Source organism: Bombus vancouverensis, chromosome 11, assembly GCF_051014615.1.
Source record: "Bombus vancouverensis nearcticus chromosome 11, iyBomVanc1_principal, whole genome shotgun sequence".
NCBI lineage: Eukaryota > Metazoa > Arthropoda > Insecta > Hymenoptera > Apidae > Bombus > Bombus vancouverensis.
In genome coordinates, this window is record NC_134921.1 from 8,587,710 (window position 1) to 8,607,677 (window position 19,968).

At 36.6% G+C, this 19,968-nt stretch overlaps 3 protein-coding genes across 4 annotated transcripts in view; 1 reads left to right on the forward strand and 2 right to left on the reverse strand.

Moving 5' to 3' along the window:
* Nucleotides 1–2,147: 2,147 nt before the first annotated feature.
* LOC117153192 (immediate early response 3-interacting protein 1) lies at nucleotides 2,148–5,129 on the reverse strand. Its single transcript, XM_033326971.2, has 4 exons — nucleotides 4,929–5,129; nucleotides 2,705–2,940; nucleotides 2,402–2,503; nucleotides 2,148–2,327 (listed from the first exon to the last, which is right to left on the reverse strand). Exons 2-4 carry the CDS (start codon nucleotides 2,793–2,795, stop codon nucleotides 2,272–2,274), a joined length of 249 nt encoding a protein of 82 aa, XP_033182862.1. The 5' UTR covers nucleotides 2,796–2,940; nucleotides 4,929–5,129; the 3' UTR covers nucleotides 2,148–2,271.
* Nucleotides 5,130–5,304: 175 nt separating this feature from the next.
* LOC117153188 (6-phosphofructo-2-kinase/fructose-2,6-bisphosphatase 1) lies at nucleotides 5,305–18,759 on the forward strand. 2 transcript variants are annotated; one of them, XM_033326963.2, is made up of 6 exons: nucleotides 5,305–6,509; nucleotides 11,436–11,597; nucleotides 12,650–12,819; nucleotides 14,407–14,790; nucleotides 15,273–15,542; nucleotides 16,701–18,759. In XM_033326963.2, the coding sequence occupies exons 1-6, from the start codon at nucleotides 6,290–6,292 to the stop codon at nucleotides 17,127–17,129; spliced, it is 1,635 nt and encodes a 544-aa protein (XP_033182854.1). In that variant the 5' UTR covers nucleotides 5,305–6,289; the 3' UTR covers nucleotides 17,130–18,759. The 2 variants fall into 2 exon arrangements, with proteins under 2 accessions (XP_033182854.1, XP_033182856.1); XM_033326965.2 differs by lacking the exon at nucleotides 5,305–6,509 and adding an exon at nucleotides 10,610–10,768.
* The window catches only part of LOC117153189 (neuromedin-B receptor), a 38,052-nt gene continuing 36,401 nt past the window's right edge, over nucleotides 18,318–19,968 (reverse strand). Inside the window, exon 11 of the mRNA XM_033326967.2 lies at nucleotides 18,318–19,811. Coding sequence (XP_033182858.2) covers nucleotides 19,360–19,811 — 452 coding nt within the window. The 3' untranslated portion in view covers nucleotides 18,318–19,359. The remainder of the gene's footprint in view (nucleotides 19,812–19,968) is intronic.

Genomic DNA, 19,968 nt, shown 5'->3' on the forward strand with positions numbered 1-19,968 from the left:
TGGATTCTGGGTCATCGGACGTAACAATAGATAAATATAGAAAATATCTAAAATACAGTAATCATAATATAGTATTTGATAAGCGAAGCAAATCTCTACTTTTTTATTCAAGTCTATTTATTGAATTGCGTTGATAAACATGTGGATGAGTTTGCATAAACAACCGTGGTCGATAGATAACAAACTTGCACAACATTCTCTCAGAGATTTTGAAAAGAAAAACAAAGAAGAACGGAGGAATTCATTCGCCAGAATGTCAAGAAAGTTCCACGAATATCTCTTTCCTCTTCCTCTTTTCTTCAAATTATATCTTTAGCGGTTCTAATGATTTCTGGTATCTTGTGAACACACATATACATTCCGCGTTGTTCAGCATGCACGTGCGCGTACAAAGTCGGAAAGGTTACGCAACAGGTTTGTATTCTGCGAAAAATGGAATAGGCACTGCCGTGGATCGGCGCAGCTAATCGAGCAGCTTCAGCCATTCGCAAGAAAAAATTAAAAAAGAAGGAAAGAGAGATTCTCTGATGAGGGTCGGTTATGTAACTTGAACAAGCATTACACGAAAGAGTCCAGGGAATGCAGGTTGCACTTGCAACTGTGGAACTTGCACGAGAGAAAAAAGCGGTGCAATTTTGATGGACCCATACGTGCTCAGAAATTGTGTAAATCGCAGGGATTCGATTGCACAAACGTGTTTATCACTTCTATGACTATTACGGTGAAGGAGATCAGCCAGAAGTGATCCAGTCGTTATATTGCCTCACGATTTCCGTTCGAATCGACCACGAAGGCGTCCAAGATTAATGGACACTATAAATTAAATCTAACGGAGGAAATTGAAATAGTTAAATCATTCTATTTATCGTTTTGAATATATGATTAAGCGGACGTAAACAAATGTGCGTTTCAGTGGCGATTTTCCGTGTTTAGTGAGTCTATTTTAGACGTAAGATATGTATCTATATTACAAGGTATAACTCGAGGAAAATAAATTGATCCTTTAAAGATAGAAATAAGAAACGAAAGATTTTAAAGTTAGCAATAAGAAGTTAAGAAATTAGGAAATTTGTTGAACGTTGCTGAAATGTGACAAAAATTGAGTTATTGATAGCTAATGACAGAATGCAAAGTCGACATGACACTTGTTTATTGACTGCACGGAGATGCGTATGTATATATGTTACTTCCAGCCCGAGAAAACGAAGAAGGGGAGAAAGTTACGAGAAAATCATTGGCTTCCCGCGTGCGTCATCACGTCGTCTATGAAAATACGAAGACAAACAGGCATAAGCATCCTGTCCTACTACTTACATCTCACACCAAGTCGAACATAATTTACAGTACGTTCGTCTGTTGATTTATGATTTAAATTACCCGTGAGAGAGTACATTCGAAGACACTTAACGGAAAGAGATGTCCTGTAGCGGAAGTTCGCCATAGTTGCACCTCTTCACCATGAAATTTCCCCGTACTTTCAGAAATAAAATGTAAATGACTAATTAAGAAAATGAAACAAGTTCCAAACACATGTCTTGAGTAAATAGAATTTCGAAATAAAATAAAAGTAAAAAAATATTCAATTCTTTGACGATTCTCCTAACGAACTATGAGATTTTTAATCGTTGGCGTCGATAAAAAGAAATGGAACTAAATTGCAACTTACAGTTACATGTTGAAGGCGCATGACAAACTTCCTTTTATAGAGTTGATGTAATATGAAATTCGACGGTTGTTTCAAGTTTATTTGTAGCCATTGGCAAAATGAAGTAAGTAGATGCTGTTTAGTGTAGGAAAAAGCAGATGTTTAGTGCAGATGGAACAGGAACTGCTGGGTAACGTGGAAAGAAATATTCTAAAAAGTTCGAAAAATTGAATGATATTTTAGATAAATATTTAAGTATATATGGAAATATATGTATTTTGATATGATAAAAGGTTTGTTGTGTATTACCGCATTATTGTATAAGGAATTTTTTTGTCTTCACTACGGTGATTGGAAAATATGTAAAATATATCCAACATAATTAAACAATTGAAGTTTACAAAATAATATAAAAATAAATAAGAAGTGATGTAGATAGAAACAACATGTATAAATACTGCTATCTTTTAAAATACTTGCAGTACAAAAATACGCCGAAACATGATATAATAAAAAATACTTTACTCTTCGATACAAAGGTAAAAATAAAAGAATGTAATTTTGCGTTTATGTACATCACTTTTCACAGCTCATTGTCCTTTTATTTACACCATCAATCGTTTCTTTCACCCAAGCACCAGTTTCACAATTATTGTTACGATATTTAGGAATATCAATGGAACTGCAACAAACAACATATTTGTGTTAAATTTAAATTAATTATCAAACGAATTAAAATATTTTGTTTGTAATTACTTCGTGCCACCGTTCGTATGGACCTAATAAGGTTTAAAATTTGTGACTTTGCTGTAGGAGGTTCTCCGAAGCCTTGAACATTTTGCCACGACGCCCAACCAACTGTAACAATGTTTAAACAAAAACTAAATAATATATTCCAATATACAAGTAAAAACATATACATATGATTTATATATTTATCATACATACGATATATGTAAATACAATAGATAACATAACCTACAAATTCTTCATTTCTATGCAGGGAAAAAGTTCAGTATAAAAGAATAATACAAACAAAAATATGACGATATTGTGTACCTTTTGCAAGAAATCTTTCTTCGTTCAAAACGCAGATCGCATTCAAACACAACATAGTCGCTTCAAAAAGTGTCCAAAGTGTAAACGCCATATTATATCGATATGATGAATGATAACATTGAGAATATCACGCAGCGCCACGAGTGTAGGGAAAGGTAAAACAGCTTCATACGCATCAACCAATCAATTTGTATCGATTAGGAACCGTCCTGCCACCTTCTATGTTCCGCTGGAAACTAGCAATTAAAACGATGGCGTTATGCGGGAAATTTGAATTAAAATTTATTTCTACTATGTCAAAATACATTTAGAGTAATCTCGAGATTTAAACATCGCTCAAGATTCCAAAAATAAGATAATCTTGGATTTCATCGATAACGTTTTACAAATGCTTGTAGAAATAGTACGATATGTAAACTAAGAGCCTTAAAACGATACTCGAAAGAATCGGTAGACTTTACAAGTAACTTAACAACGCGATAATACAACGGATGGTTAGGAGCATTATTCTATTTATAATAATTGAACGACAAAGCGCACCTTCTTGGCACTAACGCTTTTGGAACAGGAGTACGAGTGTTTCTAGACGATTCGACGCTCTCTTCTCAATTGAGTTACGTTAACAATTCATGTGTGCCGATTTAGTTATAGAACTTAGAGTTCATTTCATGCTACCCTCGATCGTTCATGACCTCTATCATCATTTTATCATGCGGCGTTCGAGGCACACGTTTATCACGTGTAAGGAAATTCGTGGATTTTAATATTCTGATATCGTTTTGCGTATGCAAAGAAAAGTCGGAATCTTCCATATCGTGATGAAAGTCACGAACGTATTTGACGTGTGCAAAAATTTTTCTTGTTTGTAGACGATAAGTATTCAGCAAAAGCTATGCTAACTCGCAGCCTCGAACAAGTGTTGTATTACTGCAAAAAATTGCAACACAGACTAAACTCGCGTCGGCGGAAAGTACGTGTGAATCACGTGTTCCAAATGTCACATTTATGCAACTGTAGAAAATATTGCATTATGCTAGGATTAAAAAAAGTTTCAGACAAAACTATCATTAATTTCAGGAAAAGTTTCCAACGTATACAATGTACGTCTTATTTAGCAACAGGACAATATAGAAAAATTGTTCCAAAGCCAATGTTTCCTCGACTAATTTAGATCTTCCACGAATTCGTTCAAGTCATTCATCATCCCCTAACAGATAATAATATTTTTCATATACAACGATAACGATTACCTTAATTTTAGCTTTCTATATAAATCACAAGGTACTCTGATTCATTTCCCTAGTAATTACGCAAATCGTATGATTACAGATCTTCTGTCACATAAAAATGTATATTTTTCAAAAAACTAGACGCAGCAATAAACTACATTATAATGAAACTTATAGAATCAATTCCAAGAAATCTTATGATTCAAATCCACATCAGTGTGCGAACTATTTCCATAATTTATGCCGTATTAGATTGTACCTACTGCAATTTCACAGGGTAATAACGCGTTACCATTCACCGACTGAATTAAATGACGCTGAATGTGAAGTACACGAGTCTGACCGCTCGTGTTCGCTAAATATCATCGGAGAAATAGAAGAAACAAACGTGGACTTTGGTCCGTTAACAGACGAAGAAAAATAGGAAGGTCGATTCGTGAACGTTAGATACCAATCAAAGAAAATATTATTTTAATCGTCGCATAATTGCAAAAGAAATGATATTCAAAGCTTGCAACTTTTCATCCAAGTAGATTTTAAATAATTATCATTTGTTATTGCAATCTTGTTTTCAGTCCGAATCGCGTATTATCTAATCTATTGCCTGCAATAAATAATACTTGGGTGACGTCGAAACTGTTACCCAGGAAGCAAGAGTAAAATGCTTAAGCCATGCAATTAGGAATTACGTGACACGTTACGGTAACAATTTATGAGGCATGAGGTCCAATGATGGAACGAGACGAAAGAATGATTCTGGTATCAGTTCGTGTGAACTGAAGGCTCGTACAATTGAACTCTTAAGAACGAAATTCTATGTTGTCATCGTTTCAAGAATTAATACGTTAATGGTCCAAATTAGATTCGTTTCTATAATGCAATGTCTAAGTAACGTCTATAATAATGTCTAAGTAACATCTATAATAATGTCTAAGTAACGTCTATAATAATGTCTAAGTAAAGCGATTATAGTTAATCGACCAAAATAAACCTACCTAAAAAGCACTATAACGGCGATTCAAATTTGGTGGAACGTAGCTCGCGTCTGTCGAAATTATAGTTGAGACATTGTACGATCGTTATATAATAAAAATTCTACCAAATTCCTCCATGCCCGCTGTTGATATTTTCACGCAGATTTGTAAATTATTATGTAAAAAGTCGCATTGTCTAAGGTTGCAGTGGCCCAGTAAATATCAACGTTTTGTCCTCAAACGTAAATACATTCGACGTGTTCCCAACACAATTGCTGTATACTAGTAGTGGGGTGAGCGTATCGTTGATTGGCCAGTTTCAACAGAGGGCGCCTACCAGGTCCGGGTCGATGTTGCTAAAAGCTGCAGCAAATGAAGGAACACCAGTCGCTAGTACCTCCTCGATCTGACTACAGACAGCTGTTTTCACTTCACAACAACACATTTCTACTTCGTTTTCACTTTGACTTTTAAACACTTTCGTGCATCCACAGTTACAGAACGTTAGGCGGATTTGCACGCAACATACAGTGAACAAAACATCAACAAACGCAGAGATTAGAAACAGACAATAGAGAGTCGACAGTTATATTCGAAGGTCTTTGGTGGATAAAATTAATCTGGCAAACCGGTTGTACGAGAACTGATTCTGCAGAGGCGACTCTACAGATTGTTCGAGTGAAACCACGTTGTCGTGGGCGGTAAAGGGAGAGAAAAGGAGCCAAAAAGGGTAAGGAATACCTTACATATAAATATACATAACTAAAGCAGAGTTGAAGTGGCGTCGAGAAGGGAACACCGGTGTGCTGGAAAACGGTGAGGCAGCACCGTGACTATGTAAACTACTAGCATATACTTGTGGCAGCGCGTGCGCAGAGTCGGACAACGTTTGTACCGACAATATTTATAAAGGTACATCGTAACGTGATAGATAGATCGTCGACGATCAAACAATCAAGTAAATCGAGGGTAAAAGAAGATTTAACCAAAGAAGAGGACAAAATCGGAGAACTGGGCTTTTCTTCGAGCATAGGCAAAGAAGCACGCAAACTGGCTCCAGAGGTGAGGATCAAGCAAATTGGAATGAGGGAGGACTTGTTGTCCATAATACGGCACACAAGCAGCGATCATTTTTCGGAAGAACTCTAGCCGAAGATTGGCCAACAAAACGGGTAAAAAGGAGACTAGCAATAGACCACTGTTTCCGAGTATTTTATACGAATAGAGGGCTCTTGTTTGCTGGATATTTCAAGCAAAAGCGTTACCAGGATCGCTTTCATTCTCTTCCTGTAATTATCGATTTCTCAACTGGTCTACCTGTTGGCTTGTGTTTTCCTGAAGGGAAATCAAAGACCCCAATTTAAATAGTTTATCGTCGTGTTATGCCCTGGGTTGCCGCCTGTCTCGACCTGTTGGCGGCACCGATTCTGGGTTACTGTCTGGCCGTGAGGAAACTTGCACTGCAAGCCGGCTTTTTCCAAGAAGAAACCAACAAACCGATCATAACACAAACGGTGAACGCAACCAATACGTCGACTATACAAAAGGAGACTTCATCGTGCGCTGATACGATGGCACCAAGCGTCGAGGAACAGCGCCAAGGTAAAACGATTAAATAAATGGAACACTAGTAATATGAGTTTCATCTAATTGATATTATTTACTCGTACAATCACACCATGTTCGATATATTCGATAGGTAACGATGTTATTGAATAGCAATTCAATCGGTAATCAGGTTGCGAAACATTCGATGGGGAACGTTATTTATTTCTTATCTATCGAAAACGAAAGCATCGGATTACTGTGCGTTATGCAATGCAACAGTCATCGTAAAAAGTTGCACGGAAATGCAATATGCAAACGAAATTAAAAAATACCACCTGCGGGAATACCGGATGAAATAATGGCTTTTTTCATCGTTTGTTTTTCTCATTGAAACGTATTACGCTTTTTCGCTCGTTCTCTTTGAATTTCTCGATTCGTGTCAGACAGATCTTTAGCTATTGCACCGAAATTCCCACGAAACCAGGCCACGGTTTCACGAATCTGTGATCGCCACTCGTAATCGGAGTGGTGACTATAAATAAAACGCGATTTAAATAGATATCCGTGTCGTGTGTTCGAAACGCGTGCGACGAACGAAAATTCAACGCGTAACAAATAACTTAAAATTGATAAACTTGTTGTTTTCATTGAACTTGCATGGAAAATGAAAACAATAAACAAAGAAAGATTCACAGCATAAAAACGGAGAATCTGTACATAGATTTGCACTTGTCACGCTATCTGAGAGATAAATTTATCGCGAGAGGTAAGTTTACGGCTTCTAATAACGGAGGTCTGTCGTCTAAAAAGTTAGTATGCATTGATAAAAAATATTTTGTCCTTTTCCATTTATCATCAGTCCAGTCGGACCAATTAACGTGCGCCTTTCAAAGAGGTGTTTCTGTCGCCTAAGGTTGTCCCCGGTTTTCTTTTAACGACGATAAATTGCGTGTCAATGAAAAACGCGACGGGTACAGTCACACAGTTCGCAAAAGCAGAAAAGATCACGAAGGTCAGCAGGAGTCAGAGATGTAAACGAGAAAATTATGGTAATGACATGGATTATCATGATCTCTGCGATTATCGTAATCTCGTCGCAGGGGAAAATCGTTTCTCAACCTCTTGCGTTGCTACTTTTTTTTATAACTATACATAATTAGCTATCCGCGATTAAAAGATTCAATTATGGGAACTTCGCATTGGATTCTTTTTGCATTCCTTTCATTTACAATTAAAGTCTCTGTATTCACAAGTGTGTCTGAATATTAGAAGATAAGGGGTTAATCAACACTGGAGAAGGAATTGCGTGGTCCACGTTTCTTCTAAACGTGGCCTCGAACACAAAAGCTGTTATTCGCGAATGAATAGAGATTATTCAGTACCAGTCACCGAAGGACGTCGAAATATCGTATGACAAATTCATCTTATTGCTATTTGTGGTAACATAAATTAAGCACAACAAAATTCTCGATGAGATAAATTAAACCTTCCAGGTATCCTCGATCTTTGAATATTGACACGTGTCTGATATTTTTAAAACGGCAATCGGCATCGTACCACATAGAAACTTCACTGATATATTCTAAAACGCGCTATTAATATCGTTATTTAATTGAACTTAAGCATAGAATCATTTGAGACAACGATGTTTTTTTGACAACGTGGATATTGCTGGTAAGAATTCGTCACGCGTTCCAATGTTTACCTCTCGATAAACCGTGAAAGAATTTAATGAGACAGAGGAAGAGGGAGAGGAAAAAACGAGAGAAGCGAAAGGTAAAATTTCTTCAAGGATATCCCATGAGGGATATTATCTTAGCTCGTGAAACGGCAATGTGCACATTGCACACCGTACAAGTTAAGTACGCCAATAAGACAGAAAACTCCACGATGGAGGGTGTGTCTCTTGTGTTTCTTTCAACTGCTACTTTCGTGATCAGCCGTGCATGTAGTCGTTACACGTGCATTACCATCAACACACACCAATTATTTGTATTGTCCTTGTAGATACGCACAGAATATAAATATAGAGTGAGAAAATAGTAGCTGTTGTCAGCTGTGAGAGAGTTGTATCTTATATCGTAATACGTTCTACACTCAGTTGACGCAAATGCTCCTTATCTCGGAGCACGGTGGTTTCTTATCAAAGGTTTCGTTTCTTTTTTCTATATCTCAGTAACTAAACGATCGTACCAGGTCCCACGAGTATCTCATCTTATCAAACTCAAGTGCTTTCGAATTTTATAAAGCTTCAATAATTTAATTTAAGCTCCTCTCTATCGTATAATTCTGACAAGAGTTTTCGAGTACGATGAGTTCCAAAAATTATCTTGTTTTATCTAGTTCAAGTAGCTGTCAATTCAATTTTTCTTTTTCCTTTTACCGAAATACTGGAAGGAAATTTGGTGAAATGCGATGTAGTGGTAGCCGACGTTGCAACGCTGTTCCGATGCAACGAAAGTGGTTTTCTCCACAAGACCGATTATCGATTTTCTGCCACTGACCTTGTTCTTATCCTGCGCATGAAAGCGTATGGAAATGGCCGTGATCCATCTTCGCGAAGACGTAACGACGAGACGAGAAACTTAATTTCATAATTAATTACTGTATTCTGTCGACACAAATTTCATTGCCATTTGTTCGTAGATAAATAAATATTATCGACACGATATTCCATGGAATAATTTAGTATTCACGCATACCTTGGTAGCCGTAGCGTGGCGAGAGCACGTGCGTTGTTACAATCCAACGCTTGAATAATGAATCGAATGACGACACGTTTCAGGTCAACGTACCAACTGTTAAAGCTGGTTTCATGGGGATTCTCGATAGGTGATAGTACATCGTTCGGTATACGCGAATGATCGGTATTGATCCGTGTATCGCGTGTAACAGCTTGGTAAAGACGACACTCGAAGCTGCACTTCGAATTATAAAACAATATACATACATCGGTATATCATCCGATTGTTTGAGTTGAAAAACTTCCGTTTTCAATACGTTTTATTTTTCAAAGCGAAACGTGCGAATCACTTGTATAATCTATAAACGTGCATCGAAGTTCTTTTATCCACGGATCAAGGGGCCTAATTCGTAATTATTTTGTTGACACGCGTTAAGTCGAGAAAAACAGACACGCAAATAAAAATGAAGACAGATATCGCGAATTACGAAATCGTTTCGTGGCGTACGTGCTTCTGCTTATGGTAAAAAATCCACTTGGAGATTCGTTAAATTAGTCCAAATGTAATGACCTTTATCGCTTTTCGAACTTCGATTATTACGTTCGAGAACATGTCGATTTGAAACAACACGCGATAACGCATATTTCTATCGCCATGTCGAATTTCGTGAACCCAGATAATTCGATAATTCTTACTCCATTTGAATTTTTTATATTGTAAACAACGAGTTAATTATAACGTTGCAGACAGGTCGTCGTACGTATTTTCGTACTTGAACTTTAATCCTGCTTTGAACTTTCATTCTATACACCGCAATATCTTGCGTACGATTACATATCGATTACGAACGATTACACGATATATTATATAAATTATCACATGACATATAGAGTTTTGGAAAATATAGCAATCAAATACGTAGATCGCGGTTATTTATACGATTCTGAGAAATATAGAAAAATCCAAATAATTACACAATTATATAAAATATATATAAAAATATTAAGCTGTTTGAAAAGTTCGCAACATTTCTGAGAATTGATATGCTCTGTAATCGACTGCGATAAAATTGGAAGGGGTTAATTTATATTTTTTATAGGGATTTCATAAATTTAATTTATATGAAACAATATTGTATTTTACATTCGATAGAATGTCAATTCGATGAAAATACATTTTCTTTGAACTTCACTACGAACTTTTCAACTAATATAAATACAGATAAATATATGAATTATAAAATTGCTATATTCAGCGAGTGAAACAAATATTTCGCATGAATGTCCGTATTCCAAAAATGAGAATAGAATGAGTCAGAATATCGACCAAACAAAAAACGAGGTTTGTTGTTGAGATTAATACCGCGAAAGAAACGACAGTCGCAAAAGTGCAGCCAAAAGCTCTCGTGCATGAGGAGAGAATTCTAAATATAAAGTTCACCAACGCTCGGTTTTTAACGTGGAACCCAATAGGAAGGCATCAGTACTCAGTTGAAATTCGCACTCTGAAGCTCGCGAGTTTGTCTAGCCGGTTGTGCCATTGAAACGCATTCGTTATTATTGATTCGTCATTAGTTGATGGTCGAACAGTGTTGTTAACGGTACATTGTAAAGAACATGTGTGTGATCGGTAAGGATTATTCTTCCATCGATCAATAGTGAAAAAGATTTTAATCTAAATGTGCGGGTAAAAACCAGAACGCAATATAATGCTCGCGTATATCGAATCTTTTATTTTCACTTTTACGTTCATTGTTTCGTAGAAATCTAAATATTTCGTTCGACGAAAACAAAACAAAAATTTAAAACATCTTGTTTATAGCGCGCGAGAAAGAGTTCTTTTGTGAATCGAAGATGCGTCGGAGGGAAACGATAATTTTCTCACTAATTTCATTCTTACTACTATACAATCACATTGTTCGATTTTCTATCGAATTACGTCACATACGTTCACATTGTTAACGATCATTCGACTGTTGGCTGGCTTAAAAAACTAGCTTGGCACCGAGTCAAATCTATCATAGTCGTTTGGGTGCATCTTCTAAAATTGATCGTTATTATTATATTATTATACAGATAAAAATAACCGGATGCTACAATGAAATGCCTTAGAAAATATCTGACTTCTATTGTAATCGCGTATTGGCGTTGTTAAATTTGTTCATCATCTGTACATTTATACTTGCGTTTTTGTTGCACAATGCTTTGTCTTCTTGAGGTTTATCAATGGCCATGCGTCTACACATCAGGCAAATGAAAATGCAATTAATTACACGAGTATATTCTCTTGCTTTCAGAACCCAAGGATAAAATCACAGTAAGGACGTCGGGGATAATGAAGTCTCCCCGAAAATTTTCAGGGGTTGTAATCGCGATGTGCGGTTTACCAGGTCGTGGAAAAAGCCAAGTGGCACAATGCCTTTCGCGCAGACTCAACTGGAACGGTGAATCCACTAAAGGTTGGGAATTCTGCTTTGTTTACTGCCGATTGCTACGCTTGAAGACGAAACCTGTTCATTAAATCATATTAGTCATCTTAAATAAGCGGTTTCGTAATATTATTTCCACTCGACCATCAATTATCTGTGTTCCTTTTCTTTTTTTTTTTTTTCATTTTTAACTTCCTATTTCGCGGTTATATTATGTGTACAAGTTACGTGTCTGATCATTAATTCGTTAGTTTTTCATTTTTCCCATTTTTGTTTTCAACACGGTCATTAAGAGGGTTTATTACATACGCTCAACAGACTTGTTACGTAAATCAACATTTACGGTGCTTCAAATTTTAATTTCTATTTTGTAATGTATTACATTGTGCACTTTCTAGTTTAAAAGTAGTCTATAAAATACTACAGATAGATATATTCTCTACATACGCATATACGTATACAAGATGGAGACTATATAACATGGTCGAAAAAAACATCATCTCATATTGTTTCTTTGTGAAATGCTAAATAATTGTTCTATGTTATTACGTCCCGGGACCTACCTATATTTCATGTATAAATAAAACTATCTTTATATGTTTTATACTGCATTAATTTCGTCACACCATTGTGGTAACGATGGTAATAATAAAACATTTATAACTATTGATAAATAGTTATAATTAATTGTTAATAAAAAGTAATTATTCAAATTATGTATTGCTGCTAATCTTGGGACGCCGGTCACCGGTGACCTCGACAACGCCACGTCCAAGTTGAGTGCCGGTCACCGGTGACCCCCATGGCATTTAACGCGTTAAATAATGATTGAATGTTTCGCGAATTGAATCGATGAAAAACGAGAATCACAAGAAAAGTAATGTAATTTCAATTTTCTCGAATGCTTCAAAATGACAAATGAGACATTGACAAAGAAGGGTAGTTTAGCTCACTACATTTTACGCCGTACTATTATATTGTTTCCATTTAACGATACGAACCTAAATCAAAAAATATCCAATTATTTAACCTCTCTTAGATCCTTCCAACAACTAATGAATTACATTTAATTATTACTTTAGTGATGAGGGTTAGCGACTACCGCAGGAAAAGACTGGAACCATATGGAGAGGCCGTATCGCACGAGCTGTTTCTTCCAGATCATACGACGAACGCAGCGTTGAGAGCTCTGGCCCAACGAGACGCGATGCACGAGTGCGCTACATGGCTCGCAGGCGGGAATTCCGTAGCTGTAAGCATCAATTAGACGCATGACAAACGTTTAGTAAAGATGTGAAATTGAATAGAATCTGGAGATAAATTCAATATCGAAACGAGAACGCGTGCCGTTGCATTCGATCGAAAATAATCGCGAAAGTTCAAGAGATTTCAGTATCGAATCGAGAACAACAACACACGCGATTGTATTTGATTGAAAATAATTGAAAATAGTTGAGAAAGATCCGGTATCAACACGAGAACGAGAATACGCTCGGTTATACTTGATTGAAAATAATCGAAAAAAAGTTGAGAAAGATTCAATGTCGAAACGAATGGAAGCATGTGGGATTGCATTTGATCGAAAATAATAGAACAGAATTAAGAAAGAATTTTAATCGTTGCACATTTAAAGAATCCGACCGGAAGAAGAAACACGTGTTTTTTTTTTTTGTTATTATGTAACCGAGGCTGCAAGAATAGATTAGAATATTAGAACGATCAAGGGTCGTATTTATACATAGATCGCGCTAACGGTGGACGACGCGATTAACCCGAGGCTAGTCAAGCCGGTCTACCTTTCTCCGACCGAACCGAATCTCGTCGTACGAGTTTTACCTGGCTTAATATTTTTAACAACATGTACCAACGTTCCATGATAGAAACCGCGATAGTTCATGGTGTTGAAAGTAGCTTAAGATCGGCTCGTTATTTTCTCGATATTATACGCTTTAGAAATAGTCGAGAATCGAACAAATATGACACGCTTTCTATATGAAGACTACAACGGTAAAACGTGTCTTCAGTAAATTTTGTGGAAACTATGTGGAAACGCATCTCAGATATTATAGGAAACTAATTATTTAATTCTGGAATTAACGGTGCATCTTTCTCTCCAAATTATAACATATTGAAATATTCCTATTTATTCTAATTTATCGTATTCTTCCTGTGTGGTCTTGATATATAAGTTAACAATAAGAGAAACGAACATGTAAATTCATATATAGGTTACTCGCCATAATTATTAGGACATCTACACGTTATAAGCATCGATTGGAACACTTTGACACTTTTCTTTATCTGCTATATCTTGCATTATAAGGTACATATGACGCGAATGAAATAACAGATTTATAACGAAATAACTAGAAACGAAAAGCACTCCATTCATATTAAATATCAATATGTGCCCTAATATTTATGGCCGGTGTTCTTAATTGAATAAAGCGATAATTAATTTTGACGAAGGACTTGCAGCAGCATGAAGACGCTTTCAGTATTTAAGTTGCATTTATTGGAAGAGAAAAACATAGGTATAGGTTTTATATTCAAATGTGTTTAAATAATACAAATATTAGTTTAGATCATGAATTTATAGCGCGTGTCAAAATATGATATAGTTTTGGTTAATTTTAACTTGCATTCTGCTGGTTTACACAAATTATTGGAAAGTTACCTCCTTGTTGCAGCAATCTCTCCAAATATACAATACAAAGAAAGATAACTGAAAATCGATATAGTCTAATGTCTATTTAAATAAAACGCGTAGGAAGAAATATACTGAAATTTGAGTTTGCGAGTCGTCACAGTTAGTTGCAAAGAGTTTTCCTGTTTGAAGATTCTGGACGCCACGCTGGTGATGCGAGCGCAGCGCGCCGAGGTCTTTGACTATTTCTCCGGGCAGCTCGGTTATCGCGTCCTCTTCATCGAGTGCGTTTGCAACGATCCGGTTGTACTGGAGCGAAATTACAAGGAGATATTGCGGTACAGCGCTGACTACGTTGGCATGGATTCAATAACAGCCGAAGAAGATCTACGATTGAAGATAGCTCATTACATTCGATCTTACGAGCCAATGGATGAGAAGACGTATCCACGAATCCGTATCGACACCGGCAGCATGGACATCGAGTCCTGCAATGTGTCAGGCCACGTGGAGACAAATGTCCTTGGATATCTTGGAAGCGTCACTGTTGAGCCGCATACTCTTTATTTCTCTCGGGTTGGTAATCCATCAAATTTCACATTTGTCATCGTTTAATCCTCATCTCAGATATTCTAATCCTAGAAGCCCAGTCTTAGCGTCTTTAGTCTTAATTAAAAGAATTTTTCGACAAGTGATAATGATAACGATAATGAAGAAACGTGTTTGTTCTTAGATTACGAGCTGAGTCAAGGACAATTGAGCCAGGTCGTGGCGCTTGCAATTATTGAAAAGATTAACGTACATAACTGAGCACGTCATTTGGCATGACGAGCCCTCAATTGTTTACATACAACGTGTTTTAAAAACATACGTATATGTATACGTAAAAACATACATATTGTATTTCTAAAATCTTGTTATCTTATCAGGGTTTGGTTCCAAAGTAATTTCTTTTCATCTGATTGTAATCTTATCATTACTACGCCTCTCTTCTTGAACGTAACCAGAATATTCTACGATTTGGTAAAACTAAAGCTCTCTCTTTCTCTTGATTACAGCACGGCGAAAGCGAGTACAACGTATTGGGTAAGGTTGGTGGTGACGCAGTTTTAAGCGCACGTGGCGAGAGATATGCACAAGCGTTGGCCACCAAGTTCAACGCTATGCGTATTCCCGACCTGCGCGTGCTAACTAGTCGCCTTCGAAGGACTATCGCGACTGCTCGTGGCGTGGAAGCGCCCCAAGAACACGTGGCAGCACTCAACGAACTCCACGCCGGTATCTGTGAGGGTCTGTCTTATGAAGAGATGCAGGAACATTATCCGCAGGTAATTTCAAATCAAATACTTTCTTCCTCGAAATTTCGTCACTGCTTGCATTGAATTCCGTTTCAAGTGTTGTTGACCAAAGGATTACTCAGACACGGCCAGTAGATTAGCGAAATAGCGAGTGAAGATAATTTATACTTTGAAGAATTACTACGGATGATTAATCGAAAAACGTGTAAATTCGGCTTCACTCGCTACTTGCCTAAACTTCTGGCCGTATTTAAACGAGCCTTCACTCGGTTGGATTTATCAGTCCCTAGCTCTAAGAGCTTTAATTTATTTGTGTAGTAAATGATAGATAGCTGTAACAGTTATCATTGTAAGTTTTAGGATATAAAGTATAAGCTTTTTGAACTAATCTAATCATATCAGTATTATGTTAGAAACATTGTACTATAATTGACACATTAAGATTGATATTTGATAAAAATTTCCCCAGTGGTCGATTAGTTATTGCAGTTATAATTTGTATTTATATAAGTTTGTGATCCTAGATATGAAATATTTATTATCTATTAGGTTTGTCAATTTACTGCTCTAAGCGAACAACTTTCAATCGTAACTTGGAAAGTGAATAATAATATAAACTTTGCGGATGACCCAGGCATTGAATACTTGACCACTGGGGAAAAGTATCGAGTGACTTAACGTCTGCGTTAACAGTCTGTAACTGATTAAAACTCAGTTGTATGCAAATTTATTCACTTACGTCCACGAAATATTTGCTTGACTAATGAGTGTTGACTTTGGAGTTTAAAGAAATATCCCAGTCAAGTAAATAGCACATTCATGATGATCAAAATGTTTCACGTTGCCAGATAGAATTCAATCAGTCTGACTAATCTGGACGAAGTTTTAGAATACGCATAAATGAATATTATAATTACAATACAAAGTTGACGTGTACTTATTAACCGTGTATTATAATGAAACTTAAATCATACCATGATTTGAATATTATATCGCAGGTCTACTTTATTAAAGTTTATGTTTAAAACTAGCCATTGTCCCTGACTTTGCATAAGCTAGGTTTTAATGCTTTAGGGACCTCGATGTACGAACTATTCCATGACTTACAAGCAAAACTATATACTTTAGTGTATAGCACATAGATAGCGTATATACCTTCTATATCTCTAAACCAATGCTTCTGCGTAGGAATTTGCATGGCGCGATCAAGATAAGCTGCGCTATCGTTATCCATGGGGAGAAAGCTACATCGACGCCATGCACCGCGTGGAACCGGTTATTGCTGAATTACAGAGATCCAACAACATCTTGGTCGTGTCTCATCAAGCTATTCTGCGCTGCATCATCGGCTTCTTCACAGATAAAAAACCGGAAGAGGTGCCTTACGCTGAGGTGCCACTGCATACCATCATCCGAGTCAGCAGCCAGGGTTACAATTACAAGGTGGACTTCTTCAAGCTACCCATCGAGTGCGTGAACACGACTCGCGTGAAGCCGAATAATTGCAGCGCGGACAGAACCGCGGACGATGCTCTGCTCACAGTCCCAGCACATTTCGACATACCAGATCCTTGGCGAAATCTTGGCAGCGGACCCACTCTCGTGCAACAACACTGAGAAACCGCTCGGGGATCCACGATCATGTCGAAAATTCGATGTCTGTTTGTTTGTAACCCCTGGAGCTTTCAGCAGTGATGTCTTCTTGGAATATTTTTGCTTTTGAATTCAGGCAGGGGATGAAGATTTGAAATATCATGCAAGTGATGGATTGAATATATTTTTAGTATGTATATAAGTATAAGTAGATCGCTTTAAGATATCTTTAAGAATTACAGATTCGATGAGACGGAAGATGATGATATTGGAGTCAATTCAGAATATATTTTTCGATAAATAGATTGGATAGATCGCGTGAAAGAAACAACATGTAGGATCGAATAATTGTTATCGAGGCTAGAAATTTATTTCTGAAATTTTCGTTTTCTCATAAATCCTGAGAAACTTTGGTCGTTTCAACTTTGACTTGTTTATCGTCGAGTTCCGTTACCTTCGCGGGATGTACTCCGATTGTCGCGTTTTTCCTCGTTGATTCTGTTCCCATTGGCAATAATTTAGTATCCTGCTGCTGGAGCCCTCTATACGTTATGTTTAAGCAGTTTAATTTTAATAATCACATACAAGTCAAATGTTATATTAGCTGTAATATGTCACAGACGACTATCGCAACAAATATCTTAATTGTACATTGTGAAACGCAGAAAGACAGGCAATCTTGCGAAACATGTCTCTCGTATTAAATTCTATTTCAAAATATTGACATAATATATACAACGAACATACGAAAGACAGCCTTTTTAGTATTGTACTATTTATAGGTGATAGAATTTTAGATTTATGTATTTTCGTTTGCTTAGTTCCTAGCACAACGATCATAAGCCTTGAGATTTGGACGATATTAGGATTTTTATTACTGTAAAGTACAATTGAAGGATACTGTACCGTAGCGTTATATAAAGTTTGACTATAAAACGGACCTGATATCATTGTTAACAAGGAAATAACGAATATTGTATTTTTCGAGTGTGTATGAGTGTTCGAACGATAAATGTATATTTTTACGCACAGAATCAGCGATATACTGTGCTACGCTCTCGTTTAAGAAATGTCAAAGTAGCATTCGAGCAAAGTATTTTTCTCTACGAAGGAAAGCGCGAGAAATAATCAACAGAGGTTCAGATCAACAGAGATTAAGAAAGAGAAGAATCGATATCGAATGGCGCCTTCTTCCGTCGATACACTGTTACGTTTCACTTAGGGTTAGATTCTATCTCGTAGACCGCATAAATGTGCATAATATTTTATTAGGCATCACGTGGAAATCTTCGAGCAATCTATTTATCTAAGACAAGTTCGAGGATTCGCAAAATGTGAATAGAATAAAAAATAAATAAGCCTTACGAAATTAATTTATTCTGAGATGAATTAAGTACGACAGAGAGCAAATTAATTTTCTATACAAGTCAAGCAAGCAATTATTTGTCTTTGATTCGCGCGTAACAAATGGCACAAGTTATCTAGTCCATTCATTGCTGAACATTCTGGCGTTCTTTCATTTCTCTTTTGCTATGCGGGCGTCGAAATAAAAAATTATAGAGCGTTCTAAATGTTAAGTCGTATTAATACCTTTTAAACTCCTTTGTTTGTTTGTTTTTTAATTGTATATTACGAATAAACGTTTTTTACAAAATATCGTGGTACCTCTACATTCCTCGATCAATCTTCGTATGACTCATCGTAAATTATCATCTATGCGATAATCAGTTTTAGCATAATTAAATACCAGTTAATGTATAATGCAAATACATTTACGGGTACATATAGTTAATATATGAAGATAATTCACATCGTGATTTCCCTAACATAACTTCCGCAATTAACATTCGATGACTCGTGTGTATGACTAGAATGATTCAATAGAAACAGGTACAGCTTTGAATAAGTTTGACTAGATAAAAAGTGGTTATGAAGTAAACTGCGAACATGCATTTATGAGAAACTTATGAACGTACGTAATATGCAGAAATATATAGAGTATGTAAAATAGAGTAGTCGTTAGAATATTTAGTAAAGCAAGTTTCTGCTTAGGTTGCATTTCTTCACCGGCATCCATAAAAATATGAATTTGTATAAATATTCGCAGTTTACTATTCAAGACCCTGATGGAAGCTTAGACAAAGTCTTAACCATAGATCTTAAAACATCAGCAAAAATACAAATATTCCAAAAAGTTTCACCATCGTTCCAATGAGAAACGACGAGAATCAATAAAATCCCGTCAGTATCCATTTTAAACGCCCGACTGCATCAATTTGGCAGTATAATCTCTTTGTTTACTCGCTAAATGCAGGTCCAAGCTTCTCAGCATTCTGTCTTGAATCTCCTGGTCGTGAGACGACGTACTTTTCCATAAACCAGTTCTACAATGCGCCACTCTCGGCTCGTTTCTCGAATAAATCCCCAATCGAAAGCCAGAGTAATTCGATTGAGACGACTTCGAGTTTACATCCCATTTTGTCTCGCGAAGAACATTCTTCATGAATCCCACTGTAGCTCTGCGACAGGTGTCATAACCCAACAGTTGAATCCTTTTACCGTGAATCGCGTCTAATTGAGGTTTATTTAATTTGCTGTTAGTCACTCTGTTCATGATTGTTTCAACAGAGTCGGGTGTCCCGGGAAGATTCTCGAACACTTTGCGAAGAATTTCATTTGTCAGGTCTTCCTCGCTGCTGGACTCACCTGGCGAAAAAATTCCAGGTGTTAACTTTGTGTCTGGTTCAATTAACTGTAGAAACGTAAGAAGGCAGAACGAGGCACGAAAACTGTTACATATCGATTCCGGTTTGTAAACCAATTTTAAAGAATTATTATTTTCCATGATAGTAACGAAAAATCA

What these genes read in the sequence shown, in the direction of transcription:
- LOC117153188 (XM_033326963.2), top strand. Translation starts at nt 6,290, where the DNA reads ATGCCCTGGGTTGCCGCCTGTCTCGACCTGTTGGCGGCACCGATTCTG. An exon ending in GAACGGTGAATCCACTAAAG is followed by an intron (nt 11,598 to 12,649) that starts GTTGGGAATTCT and finishes TTATTACTTTAG; the next exon opens with TGATGAGGGTTAGCGACTAC. An exon ending in ATACTCTTTATTTCTCTCGG is followed by an intron (nt 14,791 to 15,272) that starts GTTGGTAATCCA and finishes TCTTGATTACAG; the next exon opens with CACGGCGAAAGCGAGTACAA.
- LOC117153192 (XM_033326971.2), bottom strand. Translation starts at nt 2,795, where the DNA reads ATGGCGTTTACACTTTGGACACTTTTTGAAGCGACTATGTTGTGTTTG. An exon ending in AGAAAGATTTCTTGCAAAAG is followed by an intron (nt 2,504 to 2,704) that starts GTACACAATATC and finishes ACATTGTTACAG; the next exon opens with TTGGTTGGGCGTCGTGGCAA. An exon ending in CATACGAACGGTGGCACGAA is followed by an intron (nt 2,328 to 2,401) that starts GTAATTACAAAC and finishes TGTTTGTTGCAG; the next exon opens with TTCCATTGATATTCCTAAAT.